Raw genomic sequence first — 21,550 nt, forward strand, 5'->3', positions numbered from 1 at the left:
TCCTTCACTTTTGTGCTGTGTCTCAATTATATAACTGTAGTTGTGTCCTAATTGCGGACACTTGTACTGCTCTGATTTTAATCAGGTGCCTCCACTAAAGTGTGTTGTTGTCAAAGGAGTACATATCGTGTGTGATTTCTCCTGTTCTATAATCTACTCCCTCCACTACCCAATCACAAGGACGATTACTACTAATCCATAATATTTATTATGCCGCTGCTATTCATGCACTGTGCTAAGCATGTTCCAGGGATTATTGCTCTCAATACTTACCACAGCATTCTATTACCCATGTTACAGATGGAGAAACTGAAGCTTAAAGACAAATTGCCCAAGGTCACATAGTAAGTGTTTTAACTGGGTCTTGGGCACATGAATACCTGATTCCCAAATCGTCACATTCCACTACTATGTAACTCTATGGCTGGAGTTGCAGCAATCCACTAATATCCCTTCTGCTTATCTTATGGTCAGTAGCAAACCCCTGTAGTGTGATATATGTGTGTGTATTCTGCAGCTAACCTCACCTTCCTCTTTTGGGAAGTCTTCCATGAGCCCCTAAAATGACTTTCCATCCTTTCGTTCCATTCTGCTTACTTGACACTACTTCACATAATTAATTATATGTCCTATCTAAAAATCCATAGCAATCCAGCCCAGTTGTATTGAGAAACACTACTGAGGGTCACATATTAAAAACTACTATAAAGTGAGTACAGTATTTCTTGTGTACCTACATCTTATTTCCTCAATAAAAATTGGAGAGTCCTTCATGGCCGGGATTGTCTTATTGTAATGTCTTCTATCTTCTAATTTTATCCTCTTAAACATAGAAGATTCTCAAAAAATAGGCTTATTGATTGATAGTTAAAAGGGTCAGGTGAGGAATTATCCTATACCTTGGCAGGTAATACTTGGATCAAAATATTTACTTGTAGCCGGGCGCGGTGGCTCACGCTTGTAATCCCAGCACTTTGGGAGGCCGAGGCGGGCGGATCACGAGGTCAGGAGATCGAGACCACGGTGAAACCCCGTCTCTACTAAAAATACAAAAAATTAGCCGGGCGTGGTGGCGGGCGCCTGTAGTCCCAGCTACTCGGAGAGGCTGAGGCAGGAGAATGGCGTGAACCCGGGAGGCAGAGCTTGCAGTGAGCCGAGATTGCCCCACTGCACTCCAGCCTGGGTGACAGAGCAAGACTCCATCTCAAAAAAAAAAAAAAAAAAAAAAATTTACTTGTTTTTATTAATAGTTTCTGTTTGTGTCTAGCAATATAAAGCAAATTCTTCATCTTCTTGCTTATTTTACAATTTTGGTTTACTGATACATATTTTGTATTTAAATGTATTAAATCTCTTTTGTGGAAACATTTTTGTGATTATCTAATTTTCTTTGTTATAGGTTTTGATTTCACTTTTCCCCTTACATCTCCCTCATCCTCTGTATTTACAGAGCTTCCTGCATATGCACAGGGCATACATTTCTAGATTAAGTTTCTTTCACTGGGTGGACAGCTCTCAAGTAAATTACCCAAGAGGCCCCCCACTTCCCCGCAGAGAAGCCAGAATAGCTAATAACTAAAACACACAAAATTGAGAAACCTTTATTTTCACGGTAATTTTTATTTTAAGGATAATTGTTTATTCGCTTAATTGGTTCTGCATGAGATCCTTTTGCTCTCTGTCCTTGGCATGCTGTCACTTCAAGATTTTTAGTTTTTGGTGGAAGAAAAAGGGGAACAATTAAATATGAAAGGTGAAAAATTATAACCACAAGGGACAGCTGGAGTTTATCTGATGTGACAATTTCCTTTTCCTGTTACAGATTTGTTGCACCTCTGCAGGGAATAAAGCAAATATGTGACTGTGACAGGAATATTCTATTTTGTATAAATTTTTATCATTGAAATGTAATTATTTCATTTATTGTAGGAATGAATAATGCATGTGATTTCATTTCTGGCCTACATATAGAATCCTTCATAATGCCTTTTCTTGATGTCCATTTGTTTCTTAAAGAATATGCTATTCGCAGTGTTACTTCTCAGGGCTTTTGGAATTGATTAATTGAATTTTTCCACTTCACTATTCATTAAGTTGATATCCAAATATTTTGAACATTTTTCATATGAAATATGACCTCATTGGATCTCCAAATTAACTTTCATTATTATAATCCTGTTCTCTTCATTTTTAATTTATTTCTAATTTATTGTTTTATATCAAGTTCTTCTCTTTCCATTTTGGTTATTTTAGATGATGATGTTCATTTGTAAATGAACTTTTATTAGGTTTCAGCCTTGTCATTTGGAGCTTCATTTCTTTTGTGCTCTTGTGTATGTAACTGATTGGAATCTTTGATCATTTGCTGTTAGTTTTCCATGTTCACTAATTGAACGAAAAAGAAGAAGCAAAGAAAGCCTCAGAGAAGAGAGGATAATGGAGTCAAAGTTCTCATTAGAGAGAAATAGGTTAAGTATAAGGGGTTCTATTTTCATTCTTATAGTGGAGATTTTCTTTTTTCAGAGTATGAAGAAGATTTTGAAGTAGATGAGGAGAAACAAGGTGAAAAAGCTAATGAAGAAGGACAGGCTGATGTTCAAATGAATGGAATACCACAGTCACCTTTGGATGATAAAAAAGATAATTTAGACCCTGAAAAAGAGAGTGAAACCTCATCACAGAAGGCACCAGATGCCCATGACAATGTGAAAGATGAGAATGATGGATGCTCTGAGAGTGAACTGGAAGAGGATAAACAAGGCGAGTTGTTCAACTTATCATGTAACATAGGCTGTTTACTGAGTGTGTTTACTGCTTTTCTTTGTTTTCTATTTAATGAGATAATCCTTTTTTTCTCTTGAATATATATTTTTTAACTTTTAAATAAGGGGTACATGTGAAGGTTTGTTACACAGATAAACTTATGTCATGGGGGTTCGTCGTACATGTTATTTCATCACCCAGGTATTAAACCTAGCACATTAGTTATTTTTCCTGATCCTCTTTCTCCTCCCATGCTCCACCCTTCACTAGGCCCCACTGTTTGTTGTTCCCCACTACATGTCCATGTGTTCTCATCATTTAGCTCCCACTTATGAGAGTATGAGGTAATTTGTTACCTTCGCACTTTATTAATGCAACTTCAAAAACCTAATGAAAGAGGGACATAAAACAAATGTGTCTGTAACTATTTTAGAATGAATGTAAAGGAATCTTAAAAAGGACATTTACGACTATAGCCATATCCATTTCAATGTTCCAATTACATTGAAAATGTAACAAATTGTTTGGAAGGAAAAAGTTAAAAATTCTCTATTTCCACAGTTCGGTGTATCTTTCCATTGCATAAACTTACGTACAAATATTTATGTAATTTTTTACAAATATGTAAACATATAATTCATGTTACTCTTGAAATTGTTTTTTCAGTTTAACTGTGCACATATTAAGTATCCTAAGAAGTCAATACATGTATGAATAACTTATTATTGCTAATAGCAATATGAAAGTTTGTGGTATGCCAGTTTATTGTTTTGGGTACTGATATTTCTGTATCTTTAGGCTAGATTTCCTTAAGTATTCGCTTACGTTAAATTTTAGTAAATCTTGGCAGATTGCTTTCTGAAAGGGTCATATAATTCACATTCCTAACAAGGATATAAGAGAAAGCCTGTTTTTGTGATACACCCACTCACCTGGATTTCATTAATCTTATTTATGTTAATCTTATGGGCAAAAAAATACTAGCTTCTTGTTTTAGTTTTTGTTACCCTAACTCCTGGTGGGTTGAGCATCTTTCCTTATATTCATTGTCCATTTATATTTCCTTTTCTGTGAATATATTGCTTGCTTTACTCATTTCTCTATTGGATATTATGGCTATTGGGGTGCTCTTTATTAGGGATAGTTTATCACGTGCTGTCATGCTTTAATTCAATTTTTTTTTACTTCATTAATATTTGGTCATGCAGAACTTTTTGATTTTTATTACTCTAATCTATTAATCTTGTTTGTTATTGCTTAACAGTTTCTTTTCTAATTAAAAAGCCTTTTCCTAATCCAAAGGTGAGGGACGTATTCCCAAATTTTCATCCATTTTCATTATTTAATTTTAATTCAGATACTTAATCCCTATGAAATTTGTAAGCTTTTTTAAACGACTTGAGGTAAAGACTCTTTTCAATGCAAGACCATGAAATCCATGTAATAAATAGTACTAAATTTCGCTTTTAGCATAAGTTGAATCAATGATTTTTCACACATACCTCAGCATTTCAGAAATATAAGAAAGCATAATTTTAGCATTAGGTAAGATGGGAGAAAGAGAGAAAGCTACATATAAGAAAATATATGGAAAACAGCAGTAGGTAGACTTTCATGGTAAAAGAAAAAGAAATAAAAAAGTCCTAAGTTAGAAAAGAAAATGCAAGAGGAATAGAGAATGTTGGAGAGGATTGAAACACCAGTGGCAGATTACAGCATAAGTAAGTAATGTTCTCACTAGATGTTAGGAGCTTGGAAACTCAACAGATGTTCAGAGGATAGATACAGGAGAGGAGACAAAATGTCTGACTCTTTTTTGGTTCCACATGAATTTTAAAATAGGTTTTTCTAGTTCTGTGAACAATCTCAACGTTAGATTTAGGTTTTACTTTTAAATCTTTAATACATCTTGAGTTGATTTTTGTATATGGTGTAAGGAAGGGGTTTAGTTTCAATCCTCTGTATATTGACATAGCTGATTTCTCAAAAGATATTTTTTAAATATTAAGCAACTACTTGAATGCTAACACCAATAATACTAAGATGTTTTGGTTAGTGCCATGATATCTAGCTACATTTATACTTTACAGTTATTGGAATTTTCAATGGAAAAAATGTATAATTAGCAATGTTGTATAGATATATAATATATAATATTTTAAATAGATATGCAATGAAAGCTATAAGAATATATAGCTGGTTCACAAATTTTGGGAAGTTTAAGAGCCAAAATTAAATTGGCTAGCTATTTTCTTTTGTTGTTTCATTAATGATGTTATTAAGCTATGCTTTTAAAGGGCTCTTTTGCATGCTTGGTGTTTTAAAACAGTGTCATTCTGAAATCAAATCTCATTGCTGATTATGGTTTTTTTTTTACTCCATCGTCAGACTTTCTTATTTTCCATTCCTTTATTTTGATAACTTGCCTTTGTGTTATTCAAGGCATAAACATGCCTTTTAGTATGTGGAGTATCAGCATTAGAGATTTTATCCACCGAACAAGTAGCATGTATTAAAAATGATAATGACATGATGGATTCCTTGGAATACTCTGTTGAAAAGCCAGACAGCATTTCATTTTCAAAAGGGTGAGAGGCATATGTGACCACTGAATCCCAGACACCAGTACATCCTTTTTATTGACATGATTAAGAATCTTGCTGTTAGTATTTGGATGTGTTTCATTTGAACCTGCCTGCACCTGTTCCCAGAGGGCAAACAATTGCCCAGGCTGTCACTCTTGTGACAAGTCGACCCCATTTGAACTGCCAGCTAACAATTGCGTCGGCCCGCCTTGATGAATACAGTGTGCTGAGCAGCCCATGAGTGATAGAGTGCTACTGGCTGCAAGCTGACTAAGAGAGGACCCTGGTTTACGAATGATGTGTGAGACTTCCTATCATTTAAAAAGAACGACAGCTTCCTTTTCTCTGCATTTGTGTTGGCAACCCCAGGCACTAATTCACCAGTTGAAAATATACTGTCATAGATGAATATTATAAGGTTGAGGGGAAAAGTATCATGTCACTGAGAATATACTTTTATGGACAGTTTGGATGATAGCATCCATGAGTAAGAGGTCAACGGGTATAAAGTTACAGTTAGACAGGAAGAATCAGTTCTAGTATTTTACTACACAGTAGGGTGACTATAGCGAATAACAATGTAATATATATTTCAAGATAGCTAAAAGAGAAGACTTTGAATGTTGTCGCCACAAAGAAATGATGAATGCTTAAAGTGATGCATGTGTAATTACCCCAATTTGATCATTATACTATGTGGACATTCATTGAAACATCACATTGTATCTCATAAATATATACAAGAATTATTTGTCAATTATAAATTTAAAAATTAGTAATGAAAAAAGACTAACTAGCTCCTTTTGAGAAAGATTAGACAGATTGAGATAGAAGTAGAGATAAAGAGACAGAGAAGAGACTTCTCCCAGAATATGAAAAAAAGAAAGTAAGACTTCAAGTAATTTTTTTCTAGTAAGAAAGATGATTTCATTCATGCTATTTTTCAGTCTATTGAAGAAGTAAATCTTATAAACTTTTAAAGTCCCAGAATCACAGCAATATTCCACTTAATTGATTTATGATTTTAAGAATCTCACCCTTAATCTTTTGGCCTCAATATGGGTTTGAAAAGAAGTATAGGGGTGTAGACTTCTTCTGTGTTGAAATTCTATGTGCTGTGAGACGCACCCTTGGACTTCAGCGTAATGTGTCTGCTTCTTGGATCAGAGAAGATTATGGGAATGTTATAAATGGCTTCTGATCAAAGACTATAATACGTGTGATTTTTTGCATGGTCAATCAAACTTATATGTTTCTTAATGGTAATAATTCCCCAATCCATAGTCACTTTTCAATTGTCGAAGTAGGAAGGCATAACTTCAGGTGAATACTTAAATGTAGAACCATCCTTTAATTCACAAAAAAATACTTTTCTATGAAGTGTTTCTCTGCAGTTTGAATCTGCCTTGTAGAAAACAAAGGCATTACACAGACACTCAGTGAACTCTTATGAATGAAGGGCTGATTGAATAGATCAATAGATGAATGAAAATAATGTATGCAGCACAATGTGATGCATGATTTGATTGTATTATAAATATTTCAAGTTTATTTTAATGTTTAGAAAGTGAAATTAAAGGTAAATATGGAGAACATTTTATTTGTTTTATTCTCCTCCTGCTATATCTGCATTTACCTGTGAATATGTATTCTCGCATATACTTGTCTCCCTGATGATTTGAGACATTTCAACTGATAATACTAACTATCAGTATGCGGGCGTATCTTCCCTCTTAAGACTAAAAACCAGTTACTGTTCATAGCTGAAATTTGATAATTTATACTTTTATTTTCATTAAGCAGGTTCATCCTACAATATTTATTGAGTATAAAGCACTTGTCTAATTAGCTATTACTGTACATGAAGATATTGATTGAACTGACATATAATATAAACAGATTTTCATGAACTTGTAAGTATCATTAAGACAGAACTATTTATACGACTAATAGTAGGACATATAAATTCATGTGTCATGGCTAATTTGAAGAAATTAAGAGCAGCACATATGCAGATTTTGCTGTGAACTCTTGGGCTAAGGAATAGGAAGGAGATAATTGGATGGTGTTAGAGTTGAAAAGCATATAGGATCCACTGGGTTGGGATCCACGGTTACGTCACTGAGATCATTTAAATTTTTAACTTAATTTACTCATTTTAGTTTGTGAACTTAAACTGCAGTTTCTGTAGGTGCTTCCAGCTAATAAACCAAAAACAAAGTAGTTAAAATCAGGACACTAATTAAGGAAATGGTGAATTTAAACTGTGGTAAAATTATGCTCCTTGCTAGCAGGTGAGAAAATGGTTGAAAACTAAGGTCAGGTCTGGTCATTGGTTTAAAACAGACAATTTGGCTACTGATTGCAATAAGAGTATGGCAATAGTTTCTGAGAGAGGTATCCGCAGTCACTGTTTGATTGAACCAATACCTTTATGAACGTGTGCGCAGATCTATTGCCCTCATGTGAAAGGAGGTGGATAATTAGTCAATCTCTGTTTTGAGTGTGTATTATAGGTAGAAGCAAGGACCAAGGTTTCTGTTTTCTTATAGAACATTGCCTGGCACATAGGAAGTTCTCAATATGTACTTAGTGGACAAATGAATCTATGTAAGTTGGAAGGAAAGTGAAGGACAACTCAGAACCTCAGTTATGAAGAGGGAGAGCAGGCTTTATCCTGGATTTGCTGGACTGGTGTTGACTTTGGATGTGTGTGTGGCTGGTGCCCTTGGTCAGGCGTATCAACCTAGCAATCAGGCAGTATAAACAGTGAGGACTGCTGGCATACAAAGCATACACACACACACACACACATACACACACACACACACACACACACACCATTTTTGTGAGTGTCCTCACAGTGTTCCATAGTTATTTGGTAAATAACTGAATAACATGTATATTTTCATAAAATAGCATATGATCAATGTTATAAATAAACTAGGGAAGACTTTGATTGCTACCTTTTGCTTTTGCTTTGTATTCATATTCTGTGCCTCAGAATATTTTAAATGGACTCTGAGCCCTAGAGTGGTGGACAAAATTAAGAACGACCAGTAGAGATAAAAAAGCAAGGACAGACTATACATTTCATGAGTTCTGATTTTGGAAAGAGAACAATTGCCTGTCTGTCAGTCTTGAGTGGTAACAGTGGAAAGTTAGCTAAGAGGAGCAATGGTGAGTCCACAGCTGTGGGTACCTCCTGTCTGAAGGCCTTTTAGCAAATAGAAGGGTCTTGGTTTTATTGCAGTGTATCATTACAAAAGAAGCATTTACAAAAACTTGCTACTTACTAGCTAATGGACATTGGGTACTATTGAACCTCTTTGGACCTCTCTTTCTGGATCTCAAAATAGAAGATCATTATTATTCCATAGGATTAAATGACATGTTTGTAAACTGCTATTTCATGGTTTGGTTTATAGCAGGTGCATAATCATGATCGGTTTTATCTTTGTCATGGTAGCTGTGATATCACTCAATATCACAAGAAAGAAATTACAAGAGAGAAATTTATTAGAATATGCTACATGTGTGATGTCATAGAGGAAAAAAGACTATAAAGAAATAATTATTTCATTTGATTAGGTTAAATATTTTTCTCATGTAATTTCTACAATTATGTAAGGAGAACAAGTAGAATTATCCCCATTTTACAGTTAAGAAAACAGAGGCTTAAAGAAATTAAATAGCATAACCAAAGTCGAAACTATTAACTAGCTGAGCTGTGATTGGGACACCAGGGTTTGTCGTACAGAAGAATATGGTATTTTTTCTCAATCTCATGCTGTGTCAAACAAGATTTTAAATATAGTGATGCCAAAAAAGAAAGAAAGAAACAGTTATCACTGACATGAAAAGGGAAGAAGGGCCTGGAGAGCTCCTGATTGTGGAAAGAGAAAAGTCAAAGATCTTGCTTAGGACATGGAACAATGGCACCAAACTTGCTGGCTTCGGCCAAGACCTCAGGCAATGAGTGCAGGTCTTTTCTTTGCCAAAACAAGCAAAAGCAGGTTCTTATAGCATCGCTACCAGAAGGGAATACACGAACAAATGGAATTGGGTAGGAGGCATAGCTGTTTATCAACACGCTTCCAAGATAATTTTTCCCTCCTAATGACAAAGCAAATTTACGTATGTGCTCTCAAAGTTTTTTTAATATAAGCGGTTGCTTTATTTCTAAGAGAATAAATAAAATTAGTTTAGAAAATCCTATTCCATAACCCTGAAGCTTTTTTAGCTTCTTTATAGGCAAAGTCTTACTCCAGTGTCTGCGTATGTAAATGAGAGAAAGAAATGAGAGTGAAACTAAATTACAGCATGAGATTAGGGAGAAATTTGCAAACTGAAATGAGTTTGTATGGGAGGTCAGGTGCCCTGGCCACTTCGAGGCCATTCATTCTCCTGATCTTTCTTCTCTGAAGGACTGACTCAGCCCTTTGAAATAAAATAACACAATTAATGGAAGCTACTAAAGAAAGGCAGAGGAGCACTCATTTTAAAAAATTCTCTCAGAGCCGAAAGTAGGAGTCATCATTTCCATATTTAGATGGTAGATATATTTTTGGAGTTCAGAAGGAGTATAACATTGAGTCCTAGCTAACTATGTAATTAATGAAAGCCATTGATTAAACTGCTAATAAATCAGAGCTGATGTTCTTTTTTAAAGAAGGAACATAAGACTCTGAAGGGAAAGGAGGGTTCATAGACCCTAAAGTTTCTGAACGGATACAAATAAGAAGGAGAAGAACTCTCCTTGATCTGCTACATTTTCTATGAGAGAGATGGCGTATCCAGATTTTATAAAATGGAGAATAAAGAATGAGTATCTAGAGTATGTGATTTATTTGAAAAATAGTGGTCATCTGGTGTTTGTCAAGGTATCAGGAGATAAAAGCAAATGGAATTAGACTTCAGGGGCTCTGTTGCTGAAAGGCTTTTTGAGTTTGTTTTTTACTGCTGTGTAGCATCTCTCAAATCTTTGCGGAAACTCTGATATGTCTCTGAGACTATATTTAAAATGCTAAGACCTGTCATGGGGAGCCGCCAGAGCTGGAGGCATGGAGAGAAGAGGATAAGGGCAAAGACAGGTATTTTTTATCTTAAACTCTGCATTAGCTGCTACAGCCATCGGTACAGCTGCCAAATGGAACTGAAAGAAATAAAGAAACAGAAAAAAGAGTAAGGAGTACAGAGAAAACGAAAAAATAGGCAGCATTTAAAGGTAGGATATTTTATTTGAAAGTATATTTATAAAAGAAACAGTTACAGACCCAGACCTATTGGTTAGAAAAGCAAGATTGTATTTCTCTGGCCTATAGCAATGTATGCAGTGATTTTTTATGCTGTCCAGCTTCCTTACTGAGATCCAGTGTGTATGGTACTTTATTGGAAATTGTTAAAACCTTTTTAGGTATTACATAAACCAGCTGTGGCTACCGTAAGTTTCTAGACTGCATATCTAGCATCCTGTCGTCGCACTGCCCAGATCTCCCAGAATCTCTTACCAACTATGTTCACCCATTTCCCATCTTCTGCTCCCTTCACCTTTTTCAGAGGACTGCCCTGGACTACTGGTAGTGCTTCACCCTCAGACTCAAAGAGCCTGGAAATGCCAGAGAGTTAACATTCCCCCTAGGGTGGTCCATAGCCAATGTCTGACTTTTCCAAAGTATGAAAGCCCAGCTCCTGCCTAATATAAATTACATCCTAATATAGCTTACACGTCAGAAGTGCCCATGGGATCAGGTTGAGGTTGAGATGGCGCTTGAAATAGCTCCCTTGATTGATTTCTGCCCTTCCTTCCCTTGCTTCCCCTACTCCCTTAAGAGTTCTACTCGAGCACATCTTAAATACTTTTCTCATACATGAATCTTCATCTCAGCTTCTGCTTCTGCAGAGCTCAAAATAAGATAAAATCTCTGTCTATGTACACACACACACGCAAGTGTCACCTAAAAATATTTGTCTATGTACTGGCCAAATAGATCTTACTGTGTCCATATACCAAGATATACTAGGATTGTGGATGGTACAGCAGATAAAAATTTAAGTTTCATACACACAGAATACTGTGGTGATAGAAGGAAATAAATTTTAAAAAATGGTTTTGTTGAAGAGACAAAGGATTATTCATTTTTTTCTATAACAAAGTGGATATTTATAGAGGGTTTTCAATAAAAAACAGCTTTCAAAAAGCAACAAAAAACCAGGGATGGTTGATAGTTAAATGTGATCTATTGAAAATATATACTCATATATTCCATCGATTTGATAGGTTTTCTTTATCTTAACAATGATTTAGACCAGGGGTCTAATCCCCGGGCCAGGGACTGGTACAGGGTCCATGGCCTATTAGGAACCAGGCTGCACAGCAGGAGGTGAGTGGTGGGGAAGCCAGTGAAGTTTTACCTGTGTTTACAGCCATTCCCCATCCCCCATCGCTGGCATTACTGCCTGAGGTCCGTCTCCTGTTAGATCAGTGGAAGTATTAGATCCTCATAGGAGCAGAAACCCTATTGTGAACTGTGCATGCCAGGGTTCTAGGTTATGAGTTCCTTATGAGAATCTAATGCTTGATGGTCTGCCACTGTCTCGCATTATCTCCAAATCTGACCATCTAGATGCAAGAAAACAAGCTCAGGGCTCCCACTGATTCTATATTATTGTCAGTTGTATAATTACTTCATTATATATTACAACGTAATTATAATAGAAATAAAGTGCACAATAAATGTAATGCACTTGAATCATCCCAAAACCATCCCCACTTAACCCCAGTCCATGGAAAAGTTGTCTTCCACGAAACCAACCCCTGGTATAAAAAAGGTTGGGGACCGCTGAGTCGACTATATGGGAAAAGGGTATCAGGTCTATACTAAACTATGTTTTAAAATTTTTAGTATTATTAATTGCTAACATAATTTTTACAATTAAGCCAATTGCTTTACGGAACAACAACAACGTCATCACTTTTATTTTTTGTAGATATGAAAACTGCTTCATCAACCTCATCCAGAAGTCACCCTTATTCTAGTGACAGTGAGGATGAATCTGCAGTGGGGGACAGGGAAGCCCATGCTGACAGCAGCATAGATGAAAGTGCCAGAAGTTCATCTTCTCAGGAGCTGAGTGAAAATGATGAGCCAAGAAAGTCTCACCTTCCAGTTGAGGAATCCTTAGAAATTGAAATTGAAGACCAAGAAATAACAAAAGCAGATGTGGAGACCAAGCCAATGCCAATAGAGGAAAGCTTTGAGAATGTTCTTAAAGAAGGAGCAGAGAAAGGAACCCAAGGGATTGCAGAGGGTTTATCTGAGAAGTCCGGGAAACATGTTCCTGCGGAAGAAAAGGAAAAGGATAAGAGTAAGCTTTGGGAAGAAAGCACTGCTCAGGTGAAGGACAAAAAGGCAGGTCTCCCTGGGGTGGAGGAAGGTGGTAAGTATGGCCGTTGAGTTGAGCTGCCATCATCCTCATGCATGGAAGCTGATTTTGGTCATTGCATTATGCCAAATCTTGGGAATTACTATTGCGATAATGCTTTAGGATTCAAGATTTTTCCTGTGTCTCTCTTTGTTACATAATCATACATGTATTTTCAGTTTGCTGTTTGCCTTCTCTTGCACTTAAAAAATTACTTGATAATTTCTATCCAGCCTGTTTCCTGTTTTCGGTAAATTCTCTCCTATGGGAATTCCATCTCAGGAATGAAATAAAGCACAGTATGTGTCTGAAGGCAAGGATGTGTGTGGCTTTTAGAGATTATTTAATACAGAAATACTATTTGTTTTTAGCTATATATGGAGTTTCAGATGTATAGCTAATGTTAATAGGTGCTTACTACATTGCAGGCATGGTTCTAAACACTTAGATATATTAACTCATCACATCCTCACAAAAGCCCAATCTCCCTCTAAGTTACATTCTTTTATCATCATCTCTTTTTTACAGATGAAAAATAAAATGTAGCTTCAAAAGGTTAAATAAGTTACCAAAGATTACACAGCTAAAAGAGGCATTCCTAGGATATGAATTCAGGCAGAGATGTTCCAGAACTTATAAATATTGCCTATCGCGTCTGTGTAATACAAATTTAGATTTAGATAATAGTGTAAAATTTTCTCACAAGATTCCAAACTTCCCTTTGAGTTCTCTGAAACTGAGTTGCTTTCTGATCCCGGGGGCTCCTGAGTGTGTAAGATTGTTCATTTGATGTGGAAAGAGTAAGGAGTGTCAGGATAATCAGGCCCCAGACCTTAGACACATGGAAGGTCTGATGCTTTTCTCAACTTGAGGAGCACAGTGAAAGGGCTGAGGGGTGTCCTGTGGAGAGCTGGATTGTACCTGCCCGACGCTTGCCTCTCACATAGCCTCCTGTGCCCTGGAACTGGTTCACAGTCTTTTTGTTGCTCTCTCTCATCTGACTCCCCTGTCAATGCAGGAGCCATTCTTCTTGATTTTAAGATAAAATTTATTTTCACATTTTAATATTACTAAAATTCAGCTGCATTTTAAAAGCATATGAATACTTTTAGTGTCTATGTTACTTTTAGACCCTTAAAAACTACTGTTAAACCACTGGGGTCTACTTCTAGGAATTGAAGATGTTGAATAGTTATCTATTACTTCAACCAATATTATTAATCTTCTACTATGCACAAGGCACCATAGTCAATAAAAAATGTGTAAGAGAGGGTTTCTCTCATAACTTGCCGAGTGGAAGCCTTGGCACACCAGTGGACAAAGGTTAGTAGTCCTATGTAAAATAGAGAAGGTACAAAATGCTATGTGGCTTCAAAGGAGAGAAGTCCTGTTTGTTAAAGGACACCTTGAAAGTTTTCATGAAGAACATATTTGAGAGATTTTAAAGGTTAAATACAATTTTGAAGGTGGGATACAGGAGGATAAAGGTGTTTTAGATAGTGGAGTATAGCAATGCATATGACCTTTGAATAAATTACCAAAAATAACTCTAGAACAGAGTTTGACAAACTTTGGCCCAGGGTCCAAACCACTACTATTTTTTTTTTTTTTTTTTTTTTTTGAGACGAGTCTCGCTCTTGCCCAGGCCGGAGTGCAGTGGCGCAATCTCGGCTCACTGCAAGCTCCGCCTCCCGGGTTCACGCCATTCTCCTGCCTCAGCCTCTCCGAGTAGCTGGGACTACAGGCGCCCGCCACCACGCCCGGCCCAAACCACTACTATTTTGTCTTGTTTTCTAAATAGCCTGCAAGCCAAGAATGATTTTTGTATTTTTAAATAACCCACAAAATCCTAAGAATTTACAAACTGGGAATTCAGAGATAAAGTTCATCAACCCCTGCCCTAGAATTAAAATGCAAAGACCCTGAACAACTTCAAAAGGATTTTTGTCATATATAAATCAAGATTCTAGCTCCAATATATTTGAAACCCTTTTACAAAATAATTCAAATCTTTGATCTTGAATTTCATTACGAAATTTTCGTACATGTAAGGTATCATCTAGAAAATGTGTACAGGCTGACAAGCTGCTAATCAAAAAAGTAGAGGTGTTAAAGGTCAATAGAAAACACTAACGTTATTTTCATTTTTTAAATTTTCACTTCAGAAAACTAGATTGTTTATCTGAATTTGTGTAAGTAGACATCTTTTTGTAAAGTAAGACATACATAATGAGGGTCACAATTAGGCTGTAGAATATCAGAGATGTAGCACTACGATCATGTCATCTGGAAGACAGTAGTTTTTGTTTTTCTCGGAGTTTGTAAAATGAAAAGTGTATTGGCTTATTAGTTTTCTCAACTGTATTGGGAAACCTGTGGTCTTGACTTGATACCATCTATAATTTTAAAACATTTTGTTATCTTTTTATTAAGGTGGATTCAACACAAGTTGGCAAGGTTTGGGACTGTTTATCTTTGATTTTAATTTCTTTTTTTTTTTTTTTGAGATGGAGTCTCATTCTGTCACCCAGGCTGGAGTGCAGTGGCGCAATCTCGGCTCACTGCAACCTCCGCCTCCCGGTTCAAGCAATTCTCCTTCCTCAACCTCCCAAGTAGCTGGGACTACAGGTGCTCGCTACCACGCCTGGCTAATTTTTTGTATTTTTAGTAGAGATGGGGTTTCACCGTGTTGGCCAGGATGGTCTCAATCTCTTGACCTCGTGATCCACCCGCCTTGGTCTCCCAAAGTGCTGGGATTACAGGCATGAGCCACCGTGCCCTGCCTATTTATCTTTGTTAAGCCGTAATATATGTGCTATTATTAATTTTTTATTAACAAATAATACACATGGAATGACATTTAGACAGTAGAGAAAAGTAATTTTGAAAAATTACTCAAAGGTTTATCACACACAAAAAGATCACTTTTAACATTTAGTCAGGCTCTTTATTTGTCAACTTAGGATTTACGAGGTTTTGTTTTCGTATTTTGTAAAATATATCCTGCTTTATATCTTAACATTATACCATGATCATTTTTCACATCTTTAATCTTTATGAACATAGTTAATCTCTGTGTGTTATGCCATTCTGTGGTTTTCTCATAATTTAGCCATTTTCTTATAGTTGGGCATTTATATTTTTTCTTACTTTCACTATTGTTATTAGTACTTTAGTGTCTTATTACTAAGATTATTTCAAATTTATAAACATTTTCTGAAGATAAATTTCAATAAGTATAATTTTTGTTCAAAAGTATAGATATTTTAAGGTTTTTGATAAACTTTTTTCTCACAAAAATTTGGTTTAAAAGTTTAAACATTACAAAACAGACAAGAATAAAGTGAAAGTGAAAGTCTTTCTTGCCCAACATTTACTCTTTTTCTCCAGGGATAACGGTGGATAGGAATTTTTTTGTCTGTGTATGATTATAGAAATTATAGGTAGGTAGATAGATATAGATATATTAATATATATTGATATATTACAAAGATACATATACGTATGTTATTTTTATATATAGATGGAAACATACTATACATTTTGTTCTGAGACTTGCTTTTTTTCACTTAACACTATATCTTGAATGTCTTGTCACATAAGCACACTTCTCTTTTCTTCTTATTCACCTTATCTGTTATTCTTATATTGCCGCAGTATTGTATAACTGCACATTTTCTTTAAAATAGGTTACCTTCTGTGTAAGAACTCGTAGTTTTGTTCTATTGTTCATCTTCCACAAAAGAACAAAATTTGAGGGTCGTGAAAGCCAGGAAATATAGAGTCAGGGAATATAAAGCATAAGACATTAACAGGTAAAACAGAACAAAGACCACGTATAATATTCAGAATGATGTGGAAGGATTAATGCTATCAAAAAAATGAGGCTGAGTAAATTATAACAGTTGGGGGCTAATGTTTTCAAAATACAAATACTCAGAGAAATGATTCAATAAATTTGTTAATATTTTAAATAATAGATTTAAAAGTCAAAAATATTCTTGAAATTTTTTGTATGAATAACAATTTCTAAGAAAATTCCACATAAAATCACAGAATATGCACACTTATATATTGTACTTAGATCCCTGACTGGAACTGTAGGTAGAAATGATAGAGGGCTGAGAGAATGTGTAAATGACCACGTCTCACATTTATATGGTATTTAATCATTTTTCAGTTAGAATAAAAGCTGTTATTATGTTAAAGAATAATTTATGTTACAAATAAATCTGTGGGCTAAAGATCATATACAATTAATGATGTTTTATGGACTCTAAGCTAACACAATTTAATTTGAATTGTTTTTATTTGAGATCATAGCAGTGGATAAATGAGTAAAGTACAGCCATTGCCTTCATACCTTTTAGGTTGATTGCATAAAATGATATTTTCCTTCTCACTATTTTATAGTATGTCGTATTTAATTGGACTTTGTCCAGTCCATCAACAAATCAGATGAATTGAATAAAAGATGTACTGTACACAGTGAAGCAGATAAAGTAAAAGATTATAATTGCTAGGTACAATGAGACAGTGTTCTTGGGTGTTAATCCAGTATTACAGGGCATAGTGTTATTTTAATGTTTATTTTTCTGTTATTTTCAGCTTAAGCTGTCATGCATTGTGACACAATCTTGGCAATATGTTCTAATAGTGGAATAACTCAAGTGCATTAATTTGTGAAGTTAATTTATACATCATAAATATAAATGAAATAAAGAGTAGTGTATTTAATGTAAATTATAATGTAAAATGTATATGGGAATAAGCATTTTTTATTTTTGCATGTGAATCAGGAAAAGTCATAGTGCTTGACCAGGCAATTTGAACTTAAATAATAGTATAACTAAAATGAAATGCAATTTTGTCATCAGGCAGGCAGGATAAAATGGTCCTGATGAAAGAACAAGAAAGTCAAGTGTTAGGAGTTAAGGTCTAAATACAACTTCTGAATGACCTGTGGAAGCATGTGGTTATTCTAGTAGACCTCTTCGGTCCATAAATATTTGCTGAGGATCTGCTTTATGCCACACACTGTTCTCAGTGTGAACATAACAGTCCCTTTCCACATGAATTTTATATTCTAGGAGGGAGATATGCCTGCCAAGTGAAAAATAAGCATGTGATGGGGTATCTGGGCTAAGTAATAGAAGGAAAATAAAGCAGCGTAAGGGCATAATAGAGTGATGGTTTGAGGAAGGGGTAGTATTTTCGGGATGGCCTCTCTAATGATCGGACATCTGAACAGAGATGAATGAAGTGCAGGGGGAGGCCACTCTGTCATCTGCAGAAAGACCACAGGGAGCAGGACTCCAGCAAGTGCAACGGCCCCAAGTTGGGAGCATAGCTGCTGAATGAAGGGTTTGGAAAGGAGGCCAGTGTGTAAACAAGTGAGAGAGTAGTACAAGATGAGGTCAGAGGAGGAAGCTCATAGGTCATGGGGAGGAATTTATTCTGAGTTAGGGAATCTTTCCTCTAGAAAGGTGTGAGACCGCAATGGCATGATCTGAATGTTTCGAAAAGATTATTCTGGCTACTATATGGAGGCTAAACTTTAGCATTCTCTGCAACTGTCTTTGAACAGCTGTGGTCTTCGGTTTGTAATTAATCCTGGTATTCTGTGGGCCATGCGTCAATGTCAAAGATGACACAAGAACATCTTCACTGTGTAGGTAAATGATGTTAGTCATGAATTTTGTCATGGTGAGTTGTTGGGAAGATAATCGACTGGCTTCACAAAGAATGATGAAAGCACAGAGATACTTTTCAAGGTCACCAGAAACTTGGAATAAGCTTGGGCATATCTTTATGGTGTTTTTACGGCCTTCGTACATTCTTAAAATACAGATGAAAATTCTTGACAAAACCCTCTTCTGATATTCAGTTGCTCAGGATTCTTAACATGTTTTAAGATGGGATCAATTTGGTTTGTTTAAAACAGTATAGGAGAGAGAATGAATTAGATGTCATTGAGAATACACGATAGGGAATGTAAAAGATGTAATGTATACCAAATTAGAGCATTTGTGTTTTGACATTTGAGAACCTGGAAGAAAGAACCGATAATGAAGATTCAAGTAAGCATGAAATAGAATAACCAGTATTTTTGTGTCATGGCATAAACCATTTATTAAGGTTTTATGTATTAGTGGTTCTACTTCTCCTACTGTGCAAACCCCTCAGACACTATTGGCTAGAAAATACGTAACACAGTTGACCTGCTTATCTGAAGTTTCAGTTACTCATGGTTAACCTCAGTCTGAAAATAGGTGAGTACATTACAATAAGACAGACAGAGAGAGAAGGAAAGAGAGAGAGAGAGAGAGAAAGAGACCACATCAACATATGTTTTATTATAGTATATTGTTATAATTTTCTATTTTATTATTAGTTATTGTTAATCTCATGTGCTTCATTTATAAATTAAACTTTATTATAAGTATGCATGTGTAGGAAAAAGCATAGTATATATAGAGTTTGATACTATCTACTGTTTCAAGCATCTGCTGGGTTTGTGGAATGTATACCCTGCAGATAAGGGGAGACTCCTACACTGTAAAAACAAACAAACAAACAAACAAAACCCCTGAAGCCCCCAAGGTATACAGTACATTGAAGTTCTTGGATGATTTCTTGAACTTTCCTTCTTGTTCCTCTGCACATTTTCCTCTTCATCTGCTCTGGCCAACAATGACATCTAAAGCTTTACCATGGAGAACAGGCAACTACAGGACAGAAATACTGTGGCTTTGTTTGGCCACCTTTTACATTGTTTTAAAGGAGAAAAATGGCCTAGAGGATGTGTAAAATTGTGGGAGGGTCAGGGGAGAGAATAAAAAGAAAGAAACAAAATAAGCACAGAATTACAAAAAAATCAGAAAAGAGAAAATGCTACCTTGCAACTATGTTTGGCCTGAAAAATTACAACCTTCATCATCATCATTCTAAATGTTTTTTTGTTAAATCAAAGTTTATGGTAAAGAATACCTGAAAAATTCCAAATTATTCATTTAAACCACATAAATAATGCTTCGAAATGATCATAAGAATGTTTTTTTATTTAGTAAATATTTAATAATTCAATTTGCATCTTGACTAGTAGATATTAAAGTGTCAACTTTTACATCCCACTTATGATGGCCTGAATTTTCGTATGTGATTTGATTTGTTTCCACAAAAGCAGTTGAATTATTGCAGTGAGTTTCTAAGTTTCTACATTAACATAGCAGCAAGTGATATGAAGGCTATAAATCGACTTTTAAGGAAAATGTTAATTAGAAACACTGTGAAATTTACTTCATTTGGTAATATGAATTCAGGTACCTGATTTCTTTCTCCCTGTTCTATTTTAAATGAGGAAGAAAGTATAAAAATAGCAGTTTAAATGTTTTACAAAGTTTAAAAAGTGTGTTTTTGTATCTAAGGAAGGTACCATCCAGATGTCACAAAATCCAAGGAATTTGCTACATGAGGGCAAATTAGAGAAAGACATCAGGAGCTACCTTGTGTTTGTCTCCCACGAGGAAGAGGAGCATCCTCATAGAAGTTAAAAAAGAAATCATCCTAGACTTAAAGGATTAGAAGAGGCTGGAAGCAGGGGTGAGCCATGAGGAAGCAAAAAGCCGGTGTGCTGGCCTCTAATTGTTCAGTGCTCTCCACTGTTGCCACCCCCCCAGGAAAGCTTGTGAGGCAACACCAACAAAAAGTCAGCTGCACTGATGGGTAGAGGGTCTTCTCCCCTGAATTCATAGAGGCACTTCCCTAACAAAGAAGATGGCAATGTCAAGACTAGAGTAGCTGTCTAACCAAGCCTGGAAGCTCTTGCAACCATAGAAAAGTAACGCAGTGAATTATATTTCTGCTAAGAGGGTTCAAAGCCCCACTTTACTTTCCTTTCTCCTCTAGCTCTTGGGTCACTGAATTGGAATTGGAAACTATTTCAGCTTAACGTTTTTGAGGAGGATCTGCATCCCAGTGGGATTTAAGAGCATTCAAGAAGCTATCCACTCTCTTAGTGGAAAATACGAAATGAATAACTCTCATTTGTATTTAAATATAAACACTAGTCCTTTTCATAATACATAAGGACATAGAAAAAGTGATTAATATAATTTAGAAGGTTGGTTTATCATGTAACTATTCTCCATGTGCCTTTTTTTATAGCAGCACAGAGCAGAATTTGTTGAATCCACGTTACATAACGGTGCAATAAAGCTATAAATTATTTACAAAATATGATTAACTCTCACCAGAAAAATTGAAAATTTAAAAGCAGTACTCAAAATAATTCTTGGATCTAAGAGAAAAAATTCACTGGAGAATTAGTTAATTGCAATTATTAGTGCCAACAAGTGGTATTTGTAAGGTGACCAATTTCTCACTATAGCCTGAAACAACCACCCCACTCACACTATAACGACAACAAAAGTAATAAACCACAATGGAGAAATACTCATAAGCAGACTTTAAGAAATGTTTAAGAAGGAAAAACCTAACGCATGGACTTAATAAGAAAAATATGCTATTCCACACAAAGAGGATGAAAAAGAAATATGATAAATGGGAAATCGCTCCAACTATTTGAATAGAAGACTAAATATAAAGATGATGATAATTTTTGCCAGATTAAATCCAAAATTTGATGTAGAATGTCTGCAAATCCTAACAATAATAGTTTGGGATTTGAAAAAAATTCATCAGTTTGGGAGAAATAGTACTGAGTAATGTGAAATTCTTTGCAATAACACCAATAACATAGGACTATACAGGAAAAC

At 35.5% G+C, this 21,550-nt stretch overlaps 1 protein-coding gene across 4 annotated transcripts in view; it reads left to right on the top strand.

Moving 5' to 3' along the window:
• The window catches only part of ERICH3 (glutamate rich 3), a 106,130-nt gene that overhangs the window by 71,708 nt on the left and 12,872 nt on the right, over positions 1–21,550 (top strand). For all 4 annotated transcript variants that reach the window (XM_003260202.3, XM_030825180.1, XM_030825181.1 and 1 more), the window contains 2 exons: positions 2,524–2,760; positions 12,339–12,788. In XM_003260202.3, coding sequence (XP_003260250.2) covers positions 2,524–2,760; positions 12,339–12,788 — 687 coding nt within the window. The remainder of the gene's footprint in view (positions 1–2,523; positions 2,761–12,338; positions 12,789–21,550) is intronic.

Source organism: Nomascus leucogenys, chromosome 12 (genome assembly GCF_006542625.1).
Source record: "Nomascus leucogenys isolate Asia chromosome 12, Asia_NLE_v1, whole genome shotgun sequence".
Lineage (NCBI taxonomy): Eukaryota > Metazoa > Chordata > Mammalia > Primates > Hylobatidae > Nomascus > Nomascus leucogenys.